At 37.6% G+C, this 17,755-nt stretch overlaps 1 protein-coding gene and 1 long non-coding RNA gene across 6 annotated transcripts in view; one reads left to right on the forward strand and one right to left on the reverse strand.

Annotated features, from left to right (window-relative positions):
* The window catches only part of LOC112134378 (uncharacterized), a 40,203-nt gene extending 36,378 nt beyond the window's left edge, over positions 1-3,825 (forward strand). For 2 of the 5 annotated variants that reach the window (XR_010140759.1, XR_002915804.3), the window contains 2 exons: positions 1,868-2,041; positions 2,911-3,825. This is a non-coding gene — a long non-coding RNA (uncharacterized LOC112134378). Of the gene's footprint in view, positions 1-289; positions 315-1,867; positions 2,042-2,910 lie in introns of those variants that run through there. The other 3 variants (XR_008527269.2, XR_010140758.1, XR_010140760.1) reach the window with 2 other exon arrangements.
* DGKI (diacylglycerol kinase iota) overlaps positions 1-17,755 on the reverse strand; it is a 456,754-nt gene that overhangs the window by 185,176 nt on the left and 253,823 nt on the right. The window contains 5 exon segments of the mRNA XM_063725794.1: positions 4,076-4,138; positions 5,121-5,176; positions 8,713-8,791; positions 12,083-12,220; positions 13,951-14,064. Coding sequence (XP_063581864.1) covers positions 4,076-4,138; positions 5,121-5,176; positions 8,713-8,791; positions 12,083-12,220; positions 13,951-14,064 — 450 coding nt within the window.

Here is a 17,755-nt window from a genome sequence, read left to right on the forward strand (position 1 = left end):
GATGATTATTAATTATCTAGACTGATGGTGTCAACATTAAAAGATTTATGAACACTTAAAAGAATGAAAAGAAAAAAGCCTCAAGTTAAAGCAGTAGTATTCACCACCATCATTATCTGATTCAAACAAGTCACAAATATAATGATTTATTTTCTTTGTTTTTTGAGACAATTTTTATTTTGAAAATGTCAAATATTTTGAAGACTTTTTAAAAAGTCTATGTACTGCAAACTTTTGAAAAGATATCTATCATACACTAGTATTATCTTCATTCGTGGTTTGTTCTTAGAAATTTAATCCTATACAGACTTGCCCAGGATGAAGTGCAATGGCGTGATCTCAGCTCACTGCAACCTCAGCCTCCCAGGTTCAAGCGATTCTCCTGCCTCAGCCTCCCAAGTAACTGGGATTACAGGTGCCCGCCACCACGCCCGGCTAATTTTTGTATTTTTAGTAGAGACGGGGTTTCACCATGTTGGCCAGACTGGTCTTGAACTCCTGACCTCAGGTCATCCACCCTCCTTGGCCTCACAAAGTGCTGGGATTACAGGCGTGAGCCACTGCGCCCGGCCATTCAGACTTTAGACTTCTAAGATTCACTGTCTTCCTGGAGTTTAGACCTGGGAATCAAGGGTCTCAGCCTAGCTTGGCCTCAACAACCCTCGAACATGGCTTCCCCGACCTGCTAGCGCTTTCTGCAAGGGTATCATCCTTTGATAAATCAAGGAAAAGTCTTTCATGTTCCTTTCCCATTTCCCACTGGTGACAAAAGTCAAAAGAGAATAACTCTAGTCATGACTATAGACTTTCCGATGTCAAAGGTGTAGAGCCTGCTCTCATATCTGCTTTCCTCACACCCTTATCACAGGATTTCCCCATTACCTTCTCATTTGGAGAGAGGAGCAAAGCATCCCCGAGCTCCCTGCAAATTCTGAAAGAGTTCTTTAGGATCAGTTTCAATCTAAGTATAATGATTTTGCTAGTGGTCAAGTTGTCTCCATCACCTGCATTTTTTTTCCCAGTTAATCTCCATACAGCCTAATTTTCATGAGTATTCTCAAAGAATTGTTTCCAAGAAATCTTACAATTTTAAATAAACAAATTATTTTCAAATATAACTTAATAATAAAATTCTAAACATTAAAGATGTTTTTCTAGTACTCTCAACTACTAAGCAAACATCTTCCAACTTACTTAAGAACTTGAAATGAGTTATAAATGACTATGCCAATGAATAAAAAAGTAGACATTGTAAATGTCAAAATTGCATGTTATAAGCAACTAAAACTTAAAACCTAGGATGTGATACATTAATAGTGTACAAAGCATTATGGTTGCATTGCAGAAAGATTATAATAAATATTATTGTATTTAGAACAGAATTCATTTTTTAACTTTCTATTTTTCCTTCTGGGAAACATGTTAGTGATTCTGGGAACTCATTAAATCATATGAAAATGTGTGCCTTACACCGTATACTGCTTTACAGAGATTTTTTTATATATTATTGCAATAAACTGTACAATTCCTTTAGAATAGCAGTTTTCAACTTTTTCCCAACTTCAGATACACACAAAGGGACATATTTGCATCCAAAATATGTTCCTTTGTACAAGCTCATATACTGATAAATAACAAGAAGAAAATATGGAAAGTGGAACAAATAATGGCTATATGTAGGTTTTTACTGTCATTTTGTATTTTCTCGGTCTAATATTCAAATACATATTGTATATCTCTATGAGACATTATTGGCTATTGCATTAGAAACACTGACTTCACCCTCTGACAAAGAAAAGATGCTCTGTTGTTGGGTAGACATCTAATCACTCTCACTAACCTTCCATCCTTTTCATCTCACACTCAGGAAAACATAGAATGACGTCATTGAAAAAGTATCCTTGTGTCTCTCTATGTCACAGCACAATGGTCAAAAACCATTGCTTCAAAGACATGTCTTGTTACACCTATTTGACAGATGAAGAAAGCAAACTCCTCTGAAAGGTTAAATGATTTCCCCAAAGTCATATACCTAGCAAAGGTAGGCCTAGCTAAATCCCAAATGTTCACACCTAGTTATAATGATTTTTTCCTCTTCATAAGATATAATTTATATAAATATTCCACCTTTAATATTACATATATAGGCTGATATCACATCTTTCCTAGTTATTTGTTGCCATTTTGGCCTCTCTGCAAGCATCTTTTAGACTCTACTATAAAGTCACCCATGAATGAGAAATGTATCATCAAGGGGACTGAGATATGAGAGAGAAAACTCTCTAGCAGTTAGGTGTACAGAGTTTGATATCAATCCAGTAACTTGTACAGTACACTGCCATTCCATATGGTCACCGCCCAGCATACACTGGGTCTCCTGGCAGGTATTGTGGATGTGCCTGTAAATGCAAAACACACTGGAAAGGGCAGTAAAGCTTAATTTTTGCTAGGCTGCAGGCAGCTGAAGAAACAGGGGAAGTTTAATGTAAGGTTGCTGCTACTTAAATTTAATAGCCACGATTTTATCAAAATAATAATCCTCATAGTTCAATGGGCCATGTGTTCTTCTATCTAGCTTTAAGAAGGCAATATTTCAGTCTCAAGAGTGTCCACCACTAAAAGATACTTGCTTTATATTTTTATTGTATGAGAACTGAAACATCTGAAAGGGATGCCAATGGTTGTTAATAGCAGTGGTAAAGGCCTTTGTCTCTTGTTTCAACTGATTTAGGAGATTCATGTCTTATACATGCTTTACTGGTGATTACACATTTTAATTTTTATATTTTCATGCTCCTTATATTTCTTCATATTCTCATTAGCTTAAGATCATATATTTTTCTCTATTTTCATGTATATATTTTGTTCTGTTCTCTCTTGTCAAAATTATTCTTTTTCTTTTTTTTTTAGACGGAGTGTCGCTCTGTTGTCTAGGCTGGAGTGCAGTGGTGCGGTCTCAGCTCACAGCAACCTCTGCCTCCCAGGTTCAAGCAATCTCCTGCCTCAGCCTCCCGAGTAGCTGGGACCTCAGGCACATGCCACCACGCCCAGCTAATTTTTTGTATTGTAATAGAGATGGGGTTTCACCATTTTGCCCAGGCTGGTCTCGAACTCCTGAGCTCAAGCAATCCAGCTGCCTCGGCCTCCCAGAGAGCTAGGATTACAGGCATGAGCCACCATGCCCGGCCCGTCAAAATTATTCTTATTCTTTAGAATAAGATAAATTCAAGCATTGATAAATTCAAGCACTGCTATATTCTCATCACTTCTTTTCCATCTATATATTTTTTTCTCTTTCTTTCTCATTCTGTCATTTACTTATACAACTATGTGCAACAAAGTCATGTTCATTCCTTCTTTTAACTTGGTTACTATAAGGAAACATTAATGTCTTTCTTAATATCTAATTTTATTCTATTTTTGAATGTGTCACCTTGAGAAAGATAAATCTCTCTCTCTCTTGCCCACAAGCAGTATATTTCCGCAAGCTGATATAGAGACCCAGGAAGAAACAGCACACACACAAAAAACCCATCCAGTGGTGAGGAGCCTTGAGCAGGTGGGACAGTGAGTCACCACAAAATAATGAAATCAACACTTTGTTCTAAAACTAAGATTATCCTGGAATAAATATCCTCCTCAGATTATCCTGGAATAAAGATACTTGTTTGGAGAGTACCGATCTATGCTTCGAGACCCAGCTAACATCATTTATTTTTGTATAAAGGTCTTCCTGACCCCACCATAGTCAGAGTTATCACTTCTCTCCCTTTGTGCCACAACCATATTATATACATGGTTGAATAAAAATTGTATTGTTCTGAAGTGACTTACGTGACCTTCTTCAAAACTGAACTGTGAGTTTCTTCAGGAGTGAAACTAGTCTTTTCATTTATCTTCATCCCCAGCAACTAAGACAGTGCCTGACACATAATAAGTGTAGGTTGAATGAACTACACAGAATGATCTCCAAAGTTCTATGCAGTCCAGTGATTCAATATATAAACTATTTGGGAGTTTTTTGTGGCAGTCATATCATATTCAAATGAAATAAATCAACATATTCAATACTTACAACAACTTTAACATGTTTGGATAGATCTCTAGAACTTCTCTGTAGGAAGTCAGAAAAAGCTGCCTATACCACAGGGAAATAAAGAAGAAGAAATTCGTAATTACATGGTGATACCAAATCCTTGCTTCCATATCCTAGATTCCAAGGATTCCAAAGTATGCAAAAATTCTAAACATGTTCTCTTTCTGCAGAATCCAAAGTAACGCAGTGCAGTAGTTGTCAAGTTGAAATTTTTCTTTTGCTTCCAAACTACAATTTACAGTTTCACTATAAAATTTAAGAGCACCGAATGAGAGTGAAAAAGTAGACAATTCTGAGGGTCATTGGAAGGTTTATTTTGACAACCTTTTCTGACCACTTCCTTGTCCATTAAGTGCTGATACAGTCTTTCCACTAAGATTTCCTTATTTGCTTTGAGTTTCACAGGGTTTGACTTCCATAAACTACATATGCAGCTTCCAAACCCCTTTTATTTAAACTCCTCCTATCCATTGGCATAAATTTAAACTGTACTGATATTTTGGACGCCTTTTTTCATTCTCTATTTACTACTATGAACATGCCTGAGAAACAAAAGAAGGAAAAAGAAGGCACTCCCTTTAATCTCACGTACGCGTCCATGAAAAACACCCCATATTCTGCCAGTTTCTAATCCAAATGTCAATGTGCATACCCTGGTGAAAACTACGTTCTTACCTAAAATTCTGCAGACATCCTCAGTCTACACAATTCCCCCATTTCTTACATTGGCTTTGATGTTTGTTTCTCACATCCCTCTTTGAATAGCATCTTCTCTTGTTCAACATGAAGCCTCAGGGCTTGCTTAAAAGCTCAGAGGTGAGGAACATCAACTCTCTTTCTGACAGCTAACTTAAGAAATACACCTCACTTTCATTCTGAAGCCCAGACACGAAACAGTAACCATAGATAGACATATATAAATGAGATGTATATGTGATTATTTCTAATGTAGTTTGCAACTATGATACACAGTGAATTGGCACTAAGTAATATGTAGTAATTATGAAATAAAATGTATACCTACCCCTGCATAGAACATTTTATTTCGAAAACGACTGTTGAATTTCTCTGGATTTGCTTCTGTGAAAGAGGAAAAGTAGTTTTGTTATGGAGATCTCATTAAAGGTAGTGACTTAGATTAGCACTCCTACTTCCTCCCCAACTCCCTCCTATCCTACAGATCCAATAGATCCCATGGTTTGGTTATCATCTTTCCCCCAGTTCCAGGCCAGTTAGTACAGTGGCCCAGTGCTACAGGGACAGTAATCCTGGACTATAAATGTGTAGCTCCACACCGGCATCACTGACATTAACTGAGAGCTTGTTAGAATTGCAAATGACTAGGCCCTAGCCAGATCGACTGAATTAGAATGACTTGAGTGTGGAGTCTATACATCTGTGGAGGGGAGCTCTCCAGGTGATTCCCAAGCACATTAAAGATGGAGGCACTCTAGATGCTTTGTAAAAATTGGAGGGCTTCCAGGGATATTGGGCTGAGATAACAGGAAAAGGTGGAAGGAGGTGGAGAAGCGATTATTTACTTTCATAGTCATAGGGCATGACTTCCGTAAGCTATGTATGCAGCTTCCAAATGTAATTAAACATGTTTTTGAGTTTGATTTGTGTTTGGAATAAAGTAGATATAAACATGGGAATTAATGCCAGTTTAATTATTCCTTCTAAAAGAAATACAATATATGTAGTTACGCTGAGAAGTGTCCATTTGATGGGCTATATTTATATCTGTGCTAAAAATTCTTTCCATAGTTAAATTTTTAAAAATTCTCCTTTAATGAGATTTATATTAATTGCCTATTTTTATGTAGATGTATTGGCATAATTCTCAACTTGAAAGTATTACATTTTCTTGACTAATACCTCATAGATGCTACTATCCAAGCTTATTTTTTTCACAATGGCTTTCATGAGCCTTTGCATTACCCTTCAGGTATTTTATGGCAAATGATCCATGAAGCTGCAGACAGTGCCTGTGTTAGAAAACAGTTTAAAGTCTCACTATGAGTTTTCTTGGTTTGAGAACAGCCACTCACTATCTACTGACAAAATAAGTTAAGCTTGCCACAATTAAAAATGTGGTCTTGCGTATCCTGTTTTTTCTTCTATAGCTTAGCTTAAGATTTCTTGACTAACTAGTTAAAAATAGGGGGAAAATACAAATGAACAGAAACAGTAAAAAAAAAAAAAAAAAAAAAAAAAAAAAAAAAAAGACTATTTGCTTAATTATATATTTCATAGACAAATAATTTTTTAATTTAATGTTTAAAAAATGCAGATTAACAGCTACTGAAAAAATCCATACCTCTGGTCTAAGTGTATCAACAAAATCTGGTTTCAATATCTTATAGATATTTATTTATTTTTACCATCTCTATCCCACCTGCATGAATATTGTACCTATTATTTCCAATCAACATAAATTCTCCCTTATCAGCCCTTCAGTGGCTGATTTTCCTCAAAGGCTCTGATTTACATGCACGGGAAATGTTTACAATTCCATTTCACACTGCATCAAAACACAATAAGCCTTAGCAATAAACTATACAAAGATCAATGCTTGACATCTTTTAACTAATTGTTTTATAATCACATACATACAAATGTACATGTTCATACACTCAACAATTTGCATATTCCACTCTAAAATATTCCTACAGCTTAAAATAAAAGAGAAAAATCACTTTCCCCAAAAGAATTCTCTTCTAAGCCTGGTATTTCCATGTAAGGGTCTCTCCCTGCTCCCTTCTCACTCTGATTCATAGAAACTTCACCACAGTTCAAGGAAGTGAATCATTAGAAAAACTTCCGGATTAGTTAGACTAAATATGAGACTCACTTGAGCTCATTGAGCTCATTGAATGAGCTCATTGTTGGACAATTATTCATTTAGACCTCTTTTCATGCCTATTTTTGGAAATCCATGTATTCGTGATAATTGTGTTACTTTGCAAGTATTATTAAGAAGTTTGGGGTATTTTATTAAGAGGCCCAGGATCTGGATTCTGCTAAAGAATATGAGACAAAAAATGGGGTAAGAAATGAAGAATAAAATCCCCCATATACTTCCCAAATGAACTCTCCTTAAATATAGGAAGGGTAACAGATCATAAATGTTGGCCCCAAGGTAGGTCCCTCTGAATACCTAATATCCAAGAACTGTCTAAGGCAGGGAGGGGGAAAGTGGTAGTGTTTCTGACTCAGGATATTTGAGGTTCTGCTATCAATCATGCCTTCCAGCTGTGATTTTTCTGGCCAATCAGAGAGGAACACCAAACTATGGCTTTCTCTTCAAACAGTATTGTTCTTGCTTGGCACAGAATTTGACCTTTACAGAGCCTGTCCTCTCCAAACCTTGTGAAACCAGGAAGGTCAAAGTCTGCTAACATTGCTGGATCCAGTAAGAGACTTTAAAGATCTGTTCCTTACTTGTATTTTATACTCTAGTGGTTTTTAATCCTGTAGCATCACTCTTGACTTCTAGTGCATAAGTGCATGATCAGAATTTTCATGTTATTACCAGAATCTGAAAATCTGAATTCTAGCTTTTAGTGCTCTGTTATTTCAAATTCCAAAGTATGCAAAAATTCTAAACACCACTTCCTTTCTTACATAACCTGGAGGGAAAAAAGTAAAGTACTTCTCATTTATGACTTTATCTCACAAGTCTCTTAACAATCTACATCCTAGCATGGTTCTGGTTATATATATATTCAGAAGGCACTAGGTACAGATATAGATACAGGCATAGATATGGATATACAGTATAGCTATATTAATAAGAGAGTTTAAGAGACAGAATGAGACAGAAAGAGAGAGAGAGAGAGATCAATTGGGACTACAAAACATAAGTCAAAACCCTAAACTTAATCAGTTCTAAATGGTACCAGAAAATGTTGATGAAATATTTAACAGCATATCATTATTTCATCTTCTCTTTGAAAAATTCGGTTCCCCTAATCTTGACTCCATCTCTTTTAGTACCTGAAATCACTACATGGTCTCATTCACACCTCTGTATCATCCAGTGGGGATCCCGAGTACCTTCCTAATTAATCCCATCACCATTACGTCCTATTCTTTCAACCTAAACTACCTATAGCTCCTCTATCGTTCTAAGATGCCTGTTGTTTCTTTGATACAAACAGAGGGGACGTTTTTGTTTCTGCTACCATATTTCAATGGCTCTGGTTGTGTAGTATTGCACTTTAACAGTGTTTTGTGAAGCTAAAGAATATCCTAGTGACTTCAGTAATACTCTCTATCACTTCTTAGTATTTTACTCACTTCAAATCTTCCAGTAGAAAATAAAGATTAACAATCCTGAGACCTGGAACACACATCTAGTCCTGCCCTTTACTGTCTTTGAGACCCTGGACAACTAGGTCTCAGGATCCCATTTGTCTAAACAACCAAGTCTCAGGGTCCCATTTATAAGAAGTTCCTGTCCTGTCTAGCTTCCAGAGTCATCCTGAAGGTTAAAATCAAACAACACTGAAGCCCACTGTAAATGCATAAGTGATATACAAACAAAAGGGAACATGCAAAACACCTGCTAGAAACTTCCTCCCTGGGAGATGGAAATGGGACGTTGTCCTCACCTCTGGATTCATGGAACTCCAGTGTGACATGAGCATCAAATCCAAGGCTGAAGTAGTTATTGAAAACATTCAGAGGGAGCTGCAATGATAAACAAAGACAGAGGCAAAATTGTGTGTGACCAGGCAGAAAGAGAAGAATAAAACCTAAAGCCGGACCCCTATCTCTGAAGAAGTCCCTAGGAGACAGATCAGCCACAACTCGAAGTAGAGGGTGCTTACATAGAAAGAACAGGAAATTATTGGATTAATTCATGAGTTAAAGCTAAAATCAAGTAATTTTCTCAAGAATTATAAATAGTATAAGAAATAAGAGTTACAAATACAAATTATTAAATAAGAACCATTCTTATAGATGCTGTAATAATAGGAACTGGTTAGGCTGAGGGATATATATTTGCAATAGTTACAGAGAAGAATTCACTAAGCAAACCTAGAAAGTAAATTCAATTGTAAAGATAATGTCTAACCAACTTAATCAGTGGATGCACTTTTTTCAAGAATTTATATTCAGCAAACCAATACTGTAATGTAAAATGAATATTTAACTTGTTTATCCATCACCTATTTTCTCTCTCTCTTTCTCTCTCTCTATACATATACACACACACACACACACACGCACACACACACAATCTTTTCTACAAAAGTCATAAAAAAATAAGGCAATGTGACCCATTGGTTATTGCTGGCCTAGAGAGAAAAACAACAACAAAACTACATATTAGTATTATTCAAGTTCTCGTTTAATCTATCAATCCTTATATCTTTATTATGACCATGAAATCTGAAAACACAGCCACACAGATACACATGGAAGCTTTAACTTTCCTTCCCAGAGTCCTTTGGGTCTCTGGCTGTTACCACCGCAAGCTGAATGAAGAGAACTCTGCAGCCTCAAATCCTGCATTAAAACTGCAAAACTAATGTGATTTTAAGCTTCAGTTCAATGTTAGAACAATTAAGAAAGCATGCGGAAAATGCAAGAGTGGGAATGGCTGGTTCTCCCACTTTTCCTTCTGCAACTCAAGTGGAAGGTAAATATTAAAGTAAATAAAGACGAGAAATGTTTCCAGCTAATTATCCGGTTTGTGTCCCAAATTGAACTGTACCTGTCTTCTCTGAGAGATAAGTGTTTTAACCCTCAAGATTTCAAAAGTACGTTTTTTACAGTGCTTCATATGCCCCTTGATCAGCAAGATTTTCTGTTTCACTAGAAGCAGAACTTTCTTTAAGAAAAAAGTGAAATAAGAGAGGAAACAAAAGAGATATAAATGCAGAAGAAAGAAAATTGGATTGGCTTGGTCTCTAATGAAAGTAAGGAATGACCCCACATGGAAGCTCTTAATTCAAAGCCTATGTAATGATTCAGAGTCCAAGTGAGCCCTTAGAAATGGTCTCAACTAAATGAAGGACCGGGAGAGAAACTAAACACATAGAACAATGCCAAAATCATGTCTTACTCTTCAGCCTTCTTATTTGAGAATATCCAGTTCCTGCACTTAAACAAAATACCAGTTCTTAGTAATGACAGCATGGGTTGGTGATCCTGCCAAAAGCACAGACATGTTCATCTCCTCTACCATTTATGTTCTTTTGGCCACAATTCTAACCCATGTCTTAACATCTACTGATAGCTAAGGAGAACATCTGGTCACCATCACCTAAATCCTATCCCAATTCAGTCTGTTTTTAAGTTATTTATATTTTCCAGGAAAACTTGCCCCAGTTTCCCATACATCTCTTTAAAAACTCATTTTAAATAAACCCTTTAATTATCTGGATTGGTGTTCCCTGGCTACACCAAGAAGTCTTTCCATTTCTTAAGCTGTTGGAAAGAGAATTAAATATGGATTTCTATTGCACATCTAACTATTCCAACCTTAGTAGGAAAAGAAACTTAAAATATCCATATGGTACTCTTCTTTATACTTTAGCTGTTTTCTATCCAATTTCTATAAGTCAAACACATTATAAAAAAGCTTCGTATCTCAAGATGACACTTGTTGTTTAAACAACATTGTGACATTATAAACTTGAATTCATCTGAGCAATCATGATATCTACTAGAAATCTACTAGAATTTCAGGATCATGGTTTAGGTGAAAAAACCATAAAGACAGAGTAAAACATGTTTTAATCTAATTTAGCCAAGTAAGAAACTTGAAAATCTATTAAATTATAATATATGTAATTAAATTGATCAGGGTCATGACGCTAATAAATAGGTGTTGGTTTGATCTAAATCTAAAATGATATGGGGCTTAATCTATTATAAGACGGAAACATCCATGAAATCTTAGCCTCAATAAATGGCATGGTTCACTATAATTGGGATACCATTTAAAGTACAGATGCCTGGGCCTTAACTTGCATTTACTTAATCAGAATCTCTGATGACGGGGCCTTGTAATCTGCATTTTAACAAACACACCTGGAGATTCTTACACATACAGAGTTTGAAAATTCAATCATAGAAGGAAAATGGAAAGCAATATGAGGGAAGTGGCTACTCAGAAACCTACCAAATTTATCTGAAATTGAAGCCATAATTTAGAACCGAAGGACCAACTGAAGGCTCACAGTACTAATTACAACTATTCATATATACCTTGGTTTGCTTTTCGGTTGAAATAAAAGCTCAATCCCTAAAAGAAAACATGAAGTCTGGACATAAAGATGACAATAATAGATACTGGGGACCACTAGAGCAGGGAGGGAAGGAGGGGGCAAGGATTGAAAACCTGTTGGTTACTATGCTCACTATCTGGGTGATCGGATCAATCATACCCCAAACCTCAGCATCATATAATATATCCATGAAACAAACTTGCACACATGCAGCTTGAATCTAAAATAAAAGTCAAAATTTTTTTTTAAATAACATGAAGTCAAAACATTTATTGAGGTATCTTCAAGTACCACCCAAGTGGTAACATTGGCATAGTTAATACCTCTTCAACGTAAGATATATTTTATATTAGGCCAGAAATCTCAGGAGGTTATATTTCTCCTGAAAGAACAAGTGTCCAATGCTTCCAAACATACATATTTTTTCATCTTCTAATAGGTTATTTGCTATTAACATGAATGTTTAAGACAAAATACATGCCTTTCTAGTGTAGAAGTCGAAGACAGAGAAGAGCTCCCTGAGCTTTGGAAGCAGGTATGGAATCTAGGTATTTAGAGGTCTATGGGGCAGAATCATTAGGTGGTAATATTATATACATAGCCCCAGTAGCCATCAACTCAAATACTATCACATTATCTCATAGGAATTCATCAGCACATGACTCTCCAGCCAGGAATTTTTTTCCTGTAGCTCAGGCAGATGCTCCAGGGCTCCTTTCTGCAGAACAAAAAACTCTCTAACCTTACATACGCCATCTTCAAGTTCTTCTGGAGGCAAGTCGGGGTTTCTTTCCACATGGAGGTTCCAGCGATCTAGCTGTACAATTGTCCCATCTTCCACTTGACACAGGATCTTAGAAACAGGTTCATCAGTGTAGCCCTGAGGAATCAGAGAACATATCCATTGCTGTCCAGAGTGGAGAACAGTGAAGCCAATGCTATTTTATGCAAGGAAGAGCCAAGCTGCTATATTCTGTTTATTTTAGAAATTAGCAAGGTTTGGAGAACAAATTTTTTACCTTGAAGTACTTAGAATTTGAGACAATACTATAAGTAAGATACATAGAAACACTAGCTCTGGCTGGTTTGAGCTGAGGAATATTTTTTGTCAGCAGCAAGAACCAATAGTCACTGGTACACATTAAGGGTCATACTGGAGGCTGGATGGCTATTTTTATCAGAGTAAAAAACAGGACTCCCCATGGCTCTCACTGGAGGAATTTGGGGGAAACTCAGAACAAATGTGTTTGGAGAGGCAGGGAAAGAATCAAGCAGGGATGGGATTGACAATGCTTATCTATTAACGTTCCCTCTCAATCACCTCTCCCTGACCTCCTTGGAAGACACCATTCTCTCACTGAGGAATGGCCCTGTTAGGGAGCTACTTAATCCTTGAAGATCCATTACTGACAGCACTATAGACTATCCTCAATAGGATATTCAAGTCTCTGATTTGGAAGGGAGAAGTTAACACTGATGATAACCTTAGCTGCCCCATGTAAATATGTTTTTTATTTCTACACTGCCTACTTTAAAAAAAGACCTGTGGAAGGTTAATTTGCCCAAAGGTCAGCTAGCATCTGCTAAATATCTGAATATAATTTTCACAGAGCTCAGCCCAGGTAATGCTTTCATATGAGCAGATAAAAAGTTGGTGGGGACCAGGTGCAGTGACTCACGCCTGTAATCCCAGCACTTTGGGAGGCTTAGGCTGGTGGATCACGAGGTCAGGAGTTTGAGACCAGCCTGGCCAACATGGCGAAACCCTGTCTCTAATAAACATAAAAAAAAAATTAGCTGCACAGGGTGGCAGGCACCTGTAATTCCAGCTACTCGGGAGGTTGAGGCAGAAGAATTGCTTGAACCTGGGGGGTGGAGGTTGCAGTGAGCTGAGATTGTACCACTGCACTTTAGCCTGGTGACAGAACAAGACTCCATCTCAAAAAAGAAAAAAAAAAATGTTGCTGGGGCTGTATATGTGTATGCATATGTATAAATACACAGTGTATGTATATATATTGTGCCTTCTTACTATCTTAGTACTATAACATACATAAGTAAATAAATGGCTGTTTAGTGACTGCAGAACAATTTCCCCCAAGCTTGCCTGAAGTTGGCTTCATTGTGGAAAGGACAGGTAAGTACCTATACAGCCAAAGCTCTGATGACACTAATCAAAACAAAACAAAACAAAACGCTAAAAAAAAAGTCGTAACTCTCCCAAGTAAGGTGTGTAAAGTTGAACCAGATTTGCTATCCTAGCTGGGGCTGAGAGTCTGGATTAACTGAAGTCTGTATGATCCTTTTGCATGCAGACTTGAGGCCAAACTCACCCACTGTCTTTTAGTGGATACCTCAAAAAGCCGCAGGCCCGTGTACTAACCACTATATTTCTCTCATACCAAGCTTTCCTTTCCCTTCTAGCTGATTATAAGTTTAAACTGAAGAAGCTACCAGATCAAACAAGGGCTCAAGGGCACTTTGATTCTCAACTCTAACCCATGCCTTGGACAGCAGCAGCAGTACCCCCCTCTTCCATTAGAACATCAGTGGATCTGGAATCCGGTTTGTTGTTTGATGATATGGGCAGTCCCCGAGAGCAGTTCTTACCCCTCCCCAGTTGAGAGTTCGAGCCAGGTCATTCCCAGTCCCCAGAGGAAGGACCCCCACAGGAGGCTGAGGGCTCAGCTGCAGTTCATCCAGGATGGAAAGGATCCAGCCCACCTACAGGCGTATCGGGGGCCAGAAGAGATATAAGAAAGATAAATAAGTTACAAAGAAAACAGTTTGAGAAACAGAGGCTTCCAAGAGCTAAACAGAATGGTTTTATTTTTCTTTAAAACATGTATGTTTTAATTCAGTGAGTAGGGAAGAGAAAGGTTGCTTATCACAGGCAGTTTCAAAATGGTTAAAGGAAAAAGGACCATTTTGCACATGTTCTATCACACAGGCAAAACTAAACCATTCATGTGTGTGTTTAACGAGAAACGCACTTGTAAATTTCTCAGAGTTTAAGACTTTGGTAGTATAACAGGGCACAGGAGGGAATATAAAACTCAGAATCAGACTGAATTTCAATTCTGACTCATGCTGGCTGCATAACCTTGACTAAATTATTTAATCTGAGACTCATTTACTTGATTTTCAAAATGGGGATAATAATACGTACCTCACACGATTGTTTACTAATTAAACTAAAATGTACATAAAGGACTTAACATGGTACATGGCCCATGTAAGTACTTATTAAATGGTTGCCTTCTATAGCATCATCTTGGAAATTGATAGTGTTTTCCTGAATATCCCTCTATTTTCCTTAATGAAACATTATGAAAACATAATTATGGACAGACCTAGTACCTATTATAAGTTTAGGCAGGAAATTGATATTTATATACTAGAATCATATCCCTGTTTAATCTTTTTCTAAGATAAATAATACTTTGGGTTTAGTCTTATAACTAATTAGAAAAATTGACCAAAATTTGAAATGGCAAAAAGGAGTTTGAATGTCCTTATAATGTCATACTAAAATAGTGTTTCACAGGCCTATCTAAGAATTGTGTAACTGTAGGTTAACATAGATTTCTGTCCTATAGAGACACAAATGTCAAGAAGAGATGATTGCTTCAAAGTTTATAGTTTTATTCTCTCATAGGACGTTGATCAGTTTTGCATCAAATTTAGAAAAATTATTTTGATACAAAGTACATAATTCTTTTTCTCTAGTTCTGATAAGTCAGCTTTACTATCTTGCAGATTCCCTCATTAAAGAGCTAAGCAAATTTTTTGACATGTACTCATTCTATATTTGTATGAGTCATGCTTCTTGAAAATACTAGATCGTTTGTTTATTGAACACTACTTCATATAAAACCCAGAACTAAGCAATCAAAATAAAGAGATAAATGAGCTAGGCTGTGACAGATAAGATAGAAAGATTGCCTCGAGGAGTTCACAGTAACACAAACATGGACATACCGATGCTTTCTTTTTTTTTTTTTTTTTTTGAGACGGAGTCTCGATCGGTCATCCAGGCTGGAGTGCAGCGGCAAGATCTCAGCTCACTGCAAGCTCCACTTCCTGGGTTCACGCCATTCTCCTGCCTCAGCCTCCCAAGTAGCTGCGACTACAGGCGTGTGCCACCACGCCCGGCTAATTTTTTGTATTTTTAGTAGAGACGGGGTTTCACCATGTTAGCCAGGATGGTCTCGATCTCCTGACCTTGTGATCCACCCACCTCGGCCTCCCAAAGTGCTGGGATTACAGGCGTGAGCCACCATGCCAGGCCCATACCGATGCCTTTCTATGTGCCATGCCTGAGCAAAGTCCTTTAATGAATTATTGTATTAAACTTTAAGACATTCTCTGTAAGATAGATATTAATGTAATTTTCATTTCCATCTTATAGATAAGGAAACAGAGAATTGGAAGGGTAAGTGACCTCCTTAGTATCACATGGTTTACACGATAGAGATGGTATTCAAAAATAGGAATGCTTAACACCAGTGGCCAACTCCTAAACTGCTAAGGTGTAGGGAGCCTTTAAATAAAGAACTCAACCCCCTTCTGGATATGGCCAGACCCTCCTGGAAGCAGTGGCATGTGATTTTTGGAACCTGTGGAGATGAAGAAACCTTAAACATTGCTTAACCAAATTCAGTGAACTTGGAGATTGATAAACTGAGGTGCAAAAAAACCATGGAATTTTCTCAAGACTAAATGATTAGAAGTGTCAGAGTCATGGTAACGTTGGTTCTCCTGACTTCCATCTAAAATTATTTCTCCTCCACAAAGATGACTTCCCAGGATGTAAAACTTGCTCATCTACCAATTATGTCTAAAACTGTGTTTATCTTCTAAAAAGGCAGACCACATGGTTCACCCAATGTGGTAACTAAAATTCCAGACCTATAAGTGTCAAAAAGTCAGTCCATTTCACTAAACTGGGGAACTTACTCCCAGACAGATCCTTAGATTCTGACCCAGAGCTTCTTTAGTCTCTTCTTTTACGTGCAATACCAACAAAGCTGGCTACCGAAGTCCAAGCAAAAATGTCTGATGCTAAATTAGTTCTGATGTTTGTGCTTGACATTGTTTCTGCACTGCTAAAAGCAAAAATTAAACACAGTAAAAGTAGATAGTTCTAATAAACTGCAAGAAGGAATCTTAAAGGCCATAAAAAGGACATAAACACTCAGAAAAAGCCCACCCATCCGGGATCACCAACTGCAGAAACAACAGCCCTGAATAGAGCCACACTCACAGACCCACGAGAGAACTCAGTAGAAATCTAACTCACCACCCCTTCCAAAGAAGGAAGAAGAAGGCATTCTCTTTAAAACTTCTCTAAGAGACAACCATTCAACCTCTCCTTTACGATTTGTACTCCCAAGTCAGCCCATTTTCTTTCAAGCAGATTTAAATTAGACATGTTTCTTATGCTCGCTTGAAATATGTCTCTCTTTTCTGGGTAAAGAAAATGCTATGAGTTGACACTTTCAATATCCCATTTCACTCAGACACAACAATGATAGAAAAGAAAAAAAAAAGACACAGCTTCAACGGGCCAGAAAAAAATACAAAGTGGCAGAGCTGGGGTAAAGGCTTGGATCAGCTTGGCTCCTGCTCTTGCAAATAGCAGAGGAAGCCGGGATTTTGGCTTTTGCCTGATAATGGAGAAATAAAAGTGCATCCCCTACTGACAGCAAGCTGTTCTGGAGCAAGGCTCTCCCATAGCAGGGAGGAAGAGAGGAGGGAGGAATGTGAAAACCAGTCTGAGGTCATGGCCCACAGAAAGGTGAGACTTGCTAGGGCTGAAAGAAGCCCAGAAAGCCTCACTCTGGTAAGTGCTCGACCCGACTTCCCAAAAGCCCAATGACATACCCCTGCCATCTCCCCAGGATGGAGCCATAGGAATCTACAGAAAAACCCAGCTTTCATCTGAAAGTCCTGAAAACAATTCAATATTACTAGAAACCAAAGTGATTCAGAGATAGAAAAGTAAAAATCAAATAAAGCAACTCCCTGTGAAGATGAGCTTGCAAAGAAGAAACAATTCCACATTGCAGGAGGAATGCTAATACTAAAACAGATGGAACGTTAGGGGGTTAATTCACTGCCCATGGAACACAATTTCCAAATGACTTTGAAGTACGTGACATGTCCCATAACTTCTATGAATCGATGCTGTGTCTTTTTTTTTTTTTTTTTTTTTGGTCTTTTTTGAGACAGAGTTTCACTCTGTTGCCCAGTCTGGAGTGGTGCAATCTCAGCTCACTGCAGCCTCTACCTCATGGGCTCAAGCGATTCTCCAGCCTCAGCCTCCCGAGCAGCTGGGACTACAGGTGCAAGTCACCACACCTGGCTAATTTTTGCATTTTTTGTAGAGATGGGGGGCTTTTGCCATGTTGCC

The sequence above is a fragment of the Pongo abelii genome, chromosome 6, assembly GCF_028885655.2.
Source record: "Pongo abelii isolate AG06213 chromosome 6, NHGRI_mPonAbe1-v2.0_pri, whole genome shotgun sequence".
NCBI lineage: Eukaryota > Metazoa > Chordata > Mammalia > Primates > Hominidae > Pongo > Pongo abelii.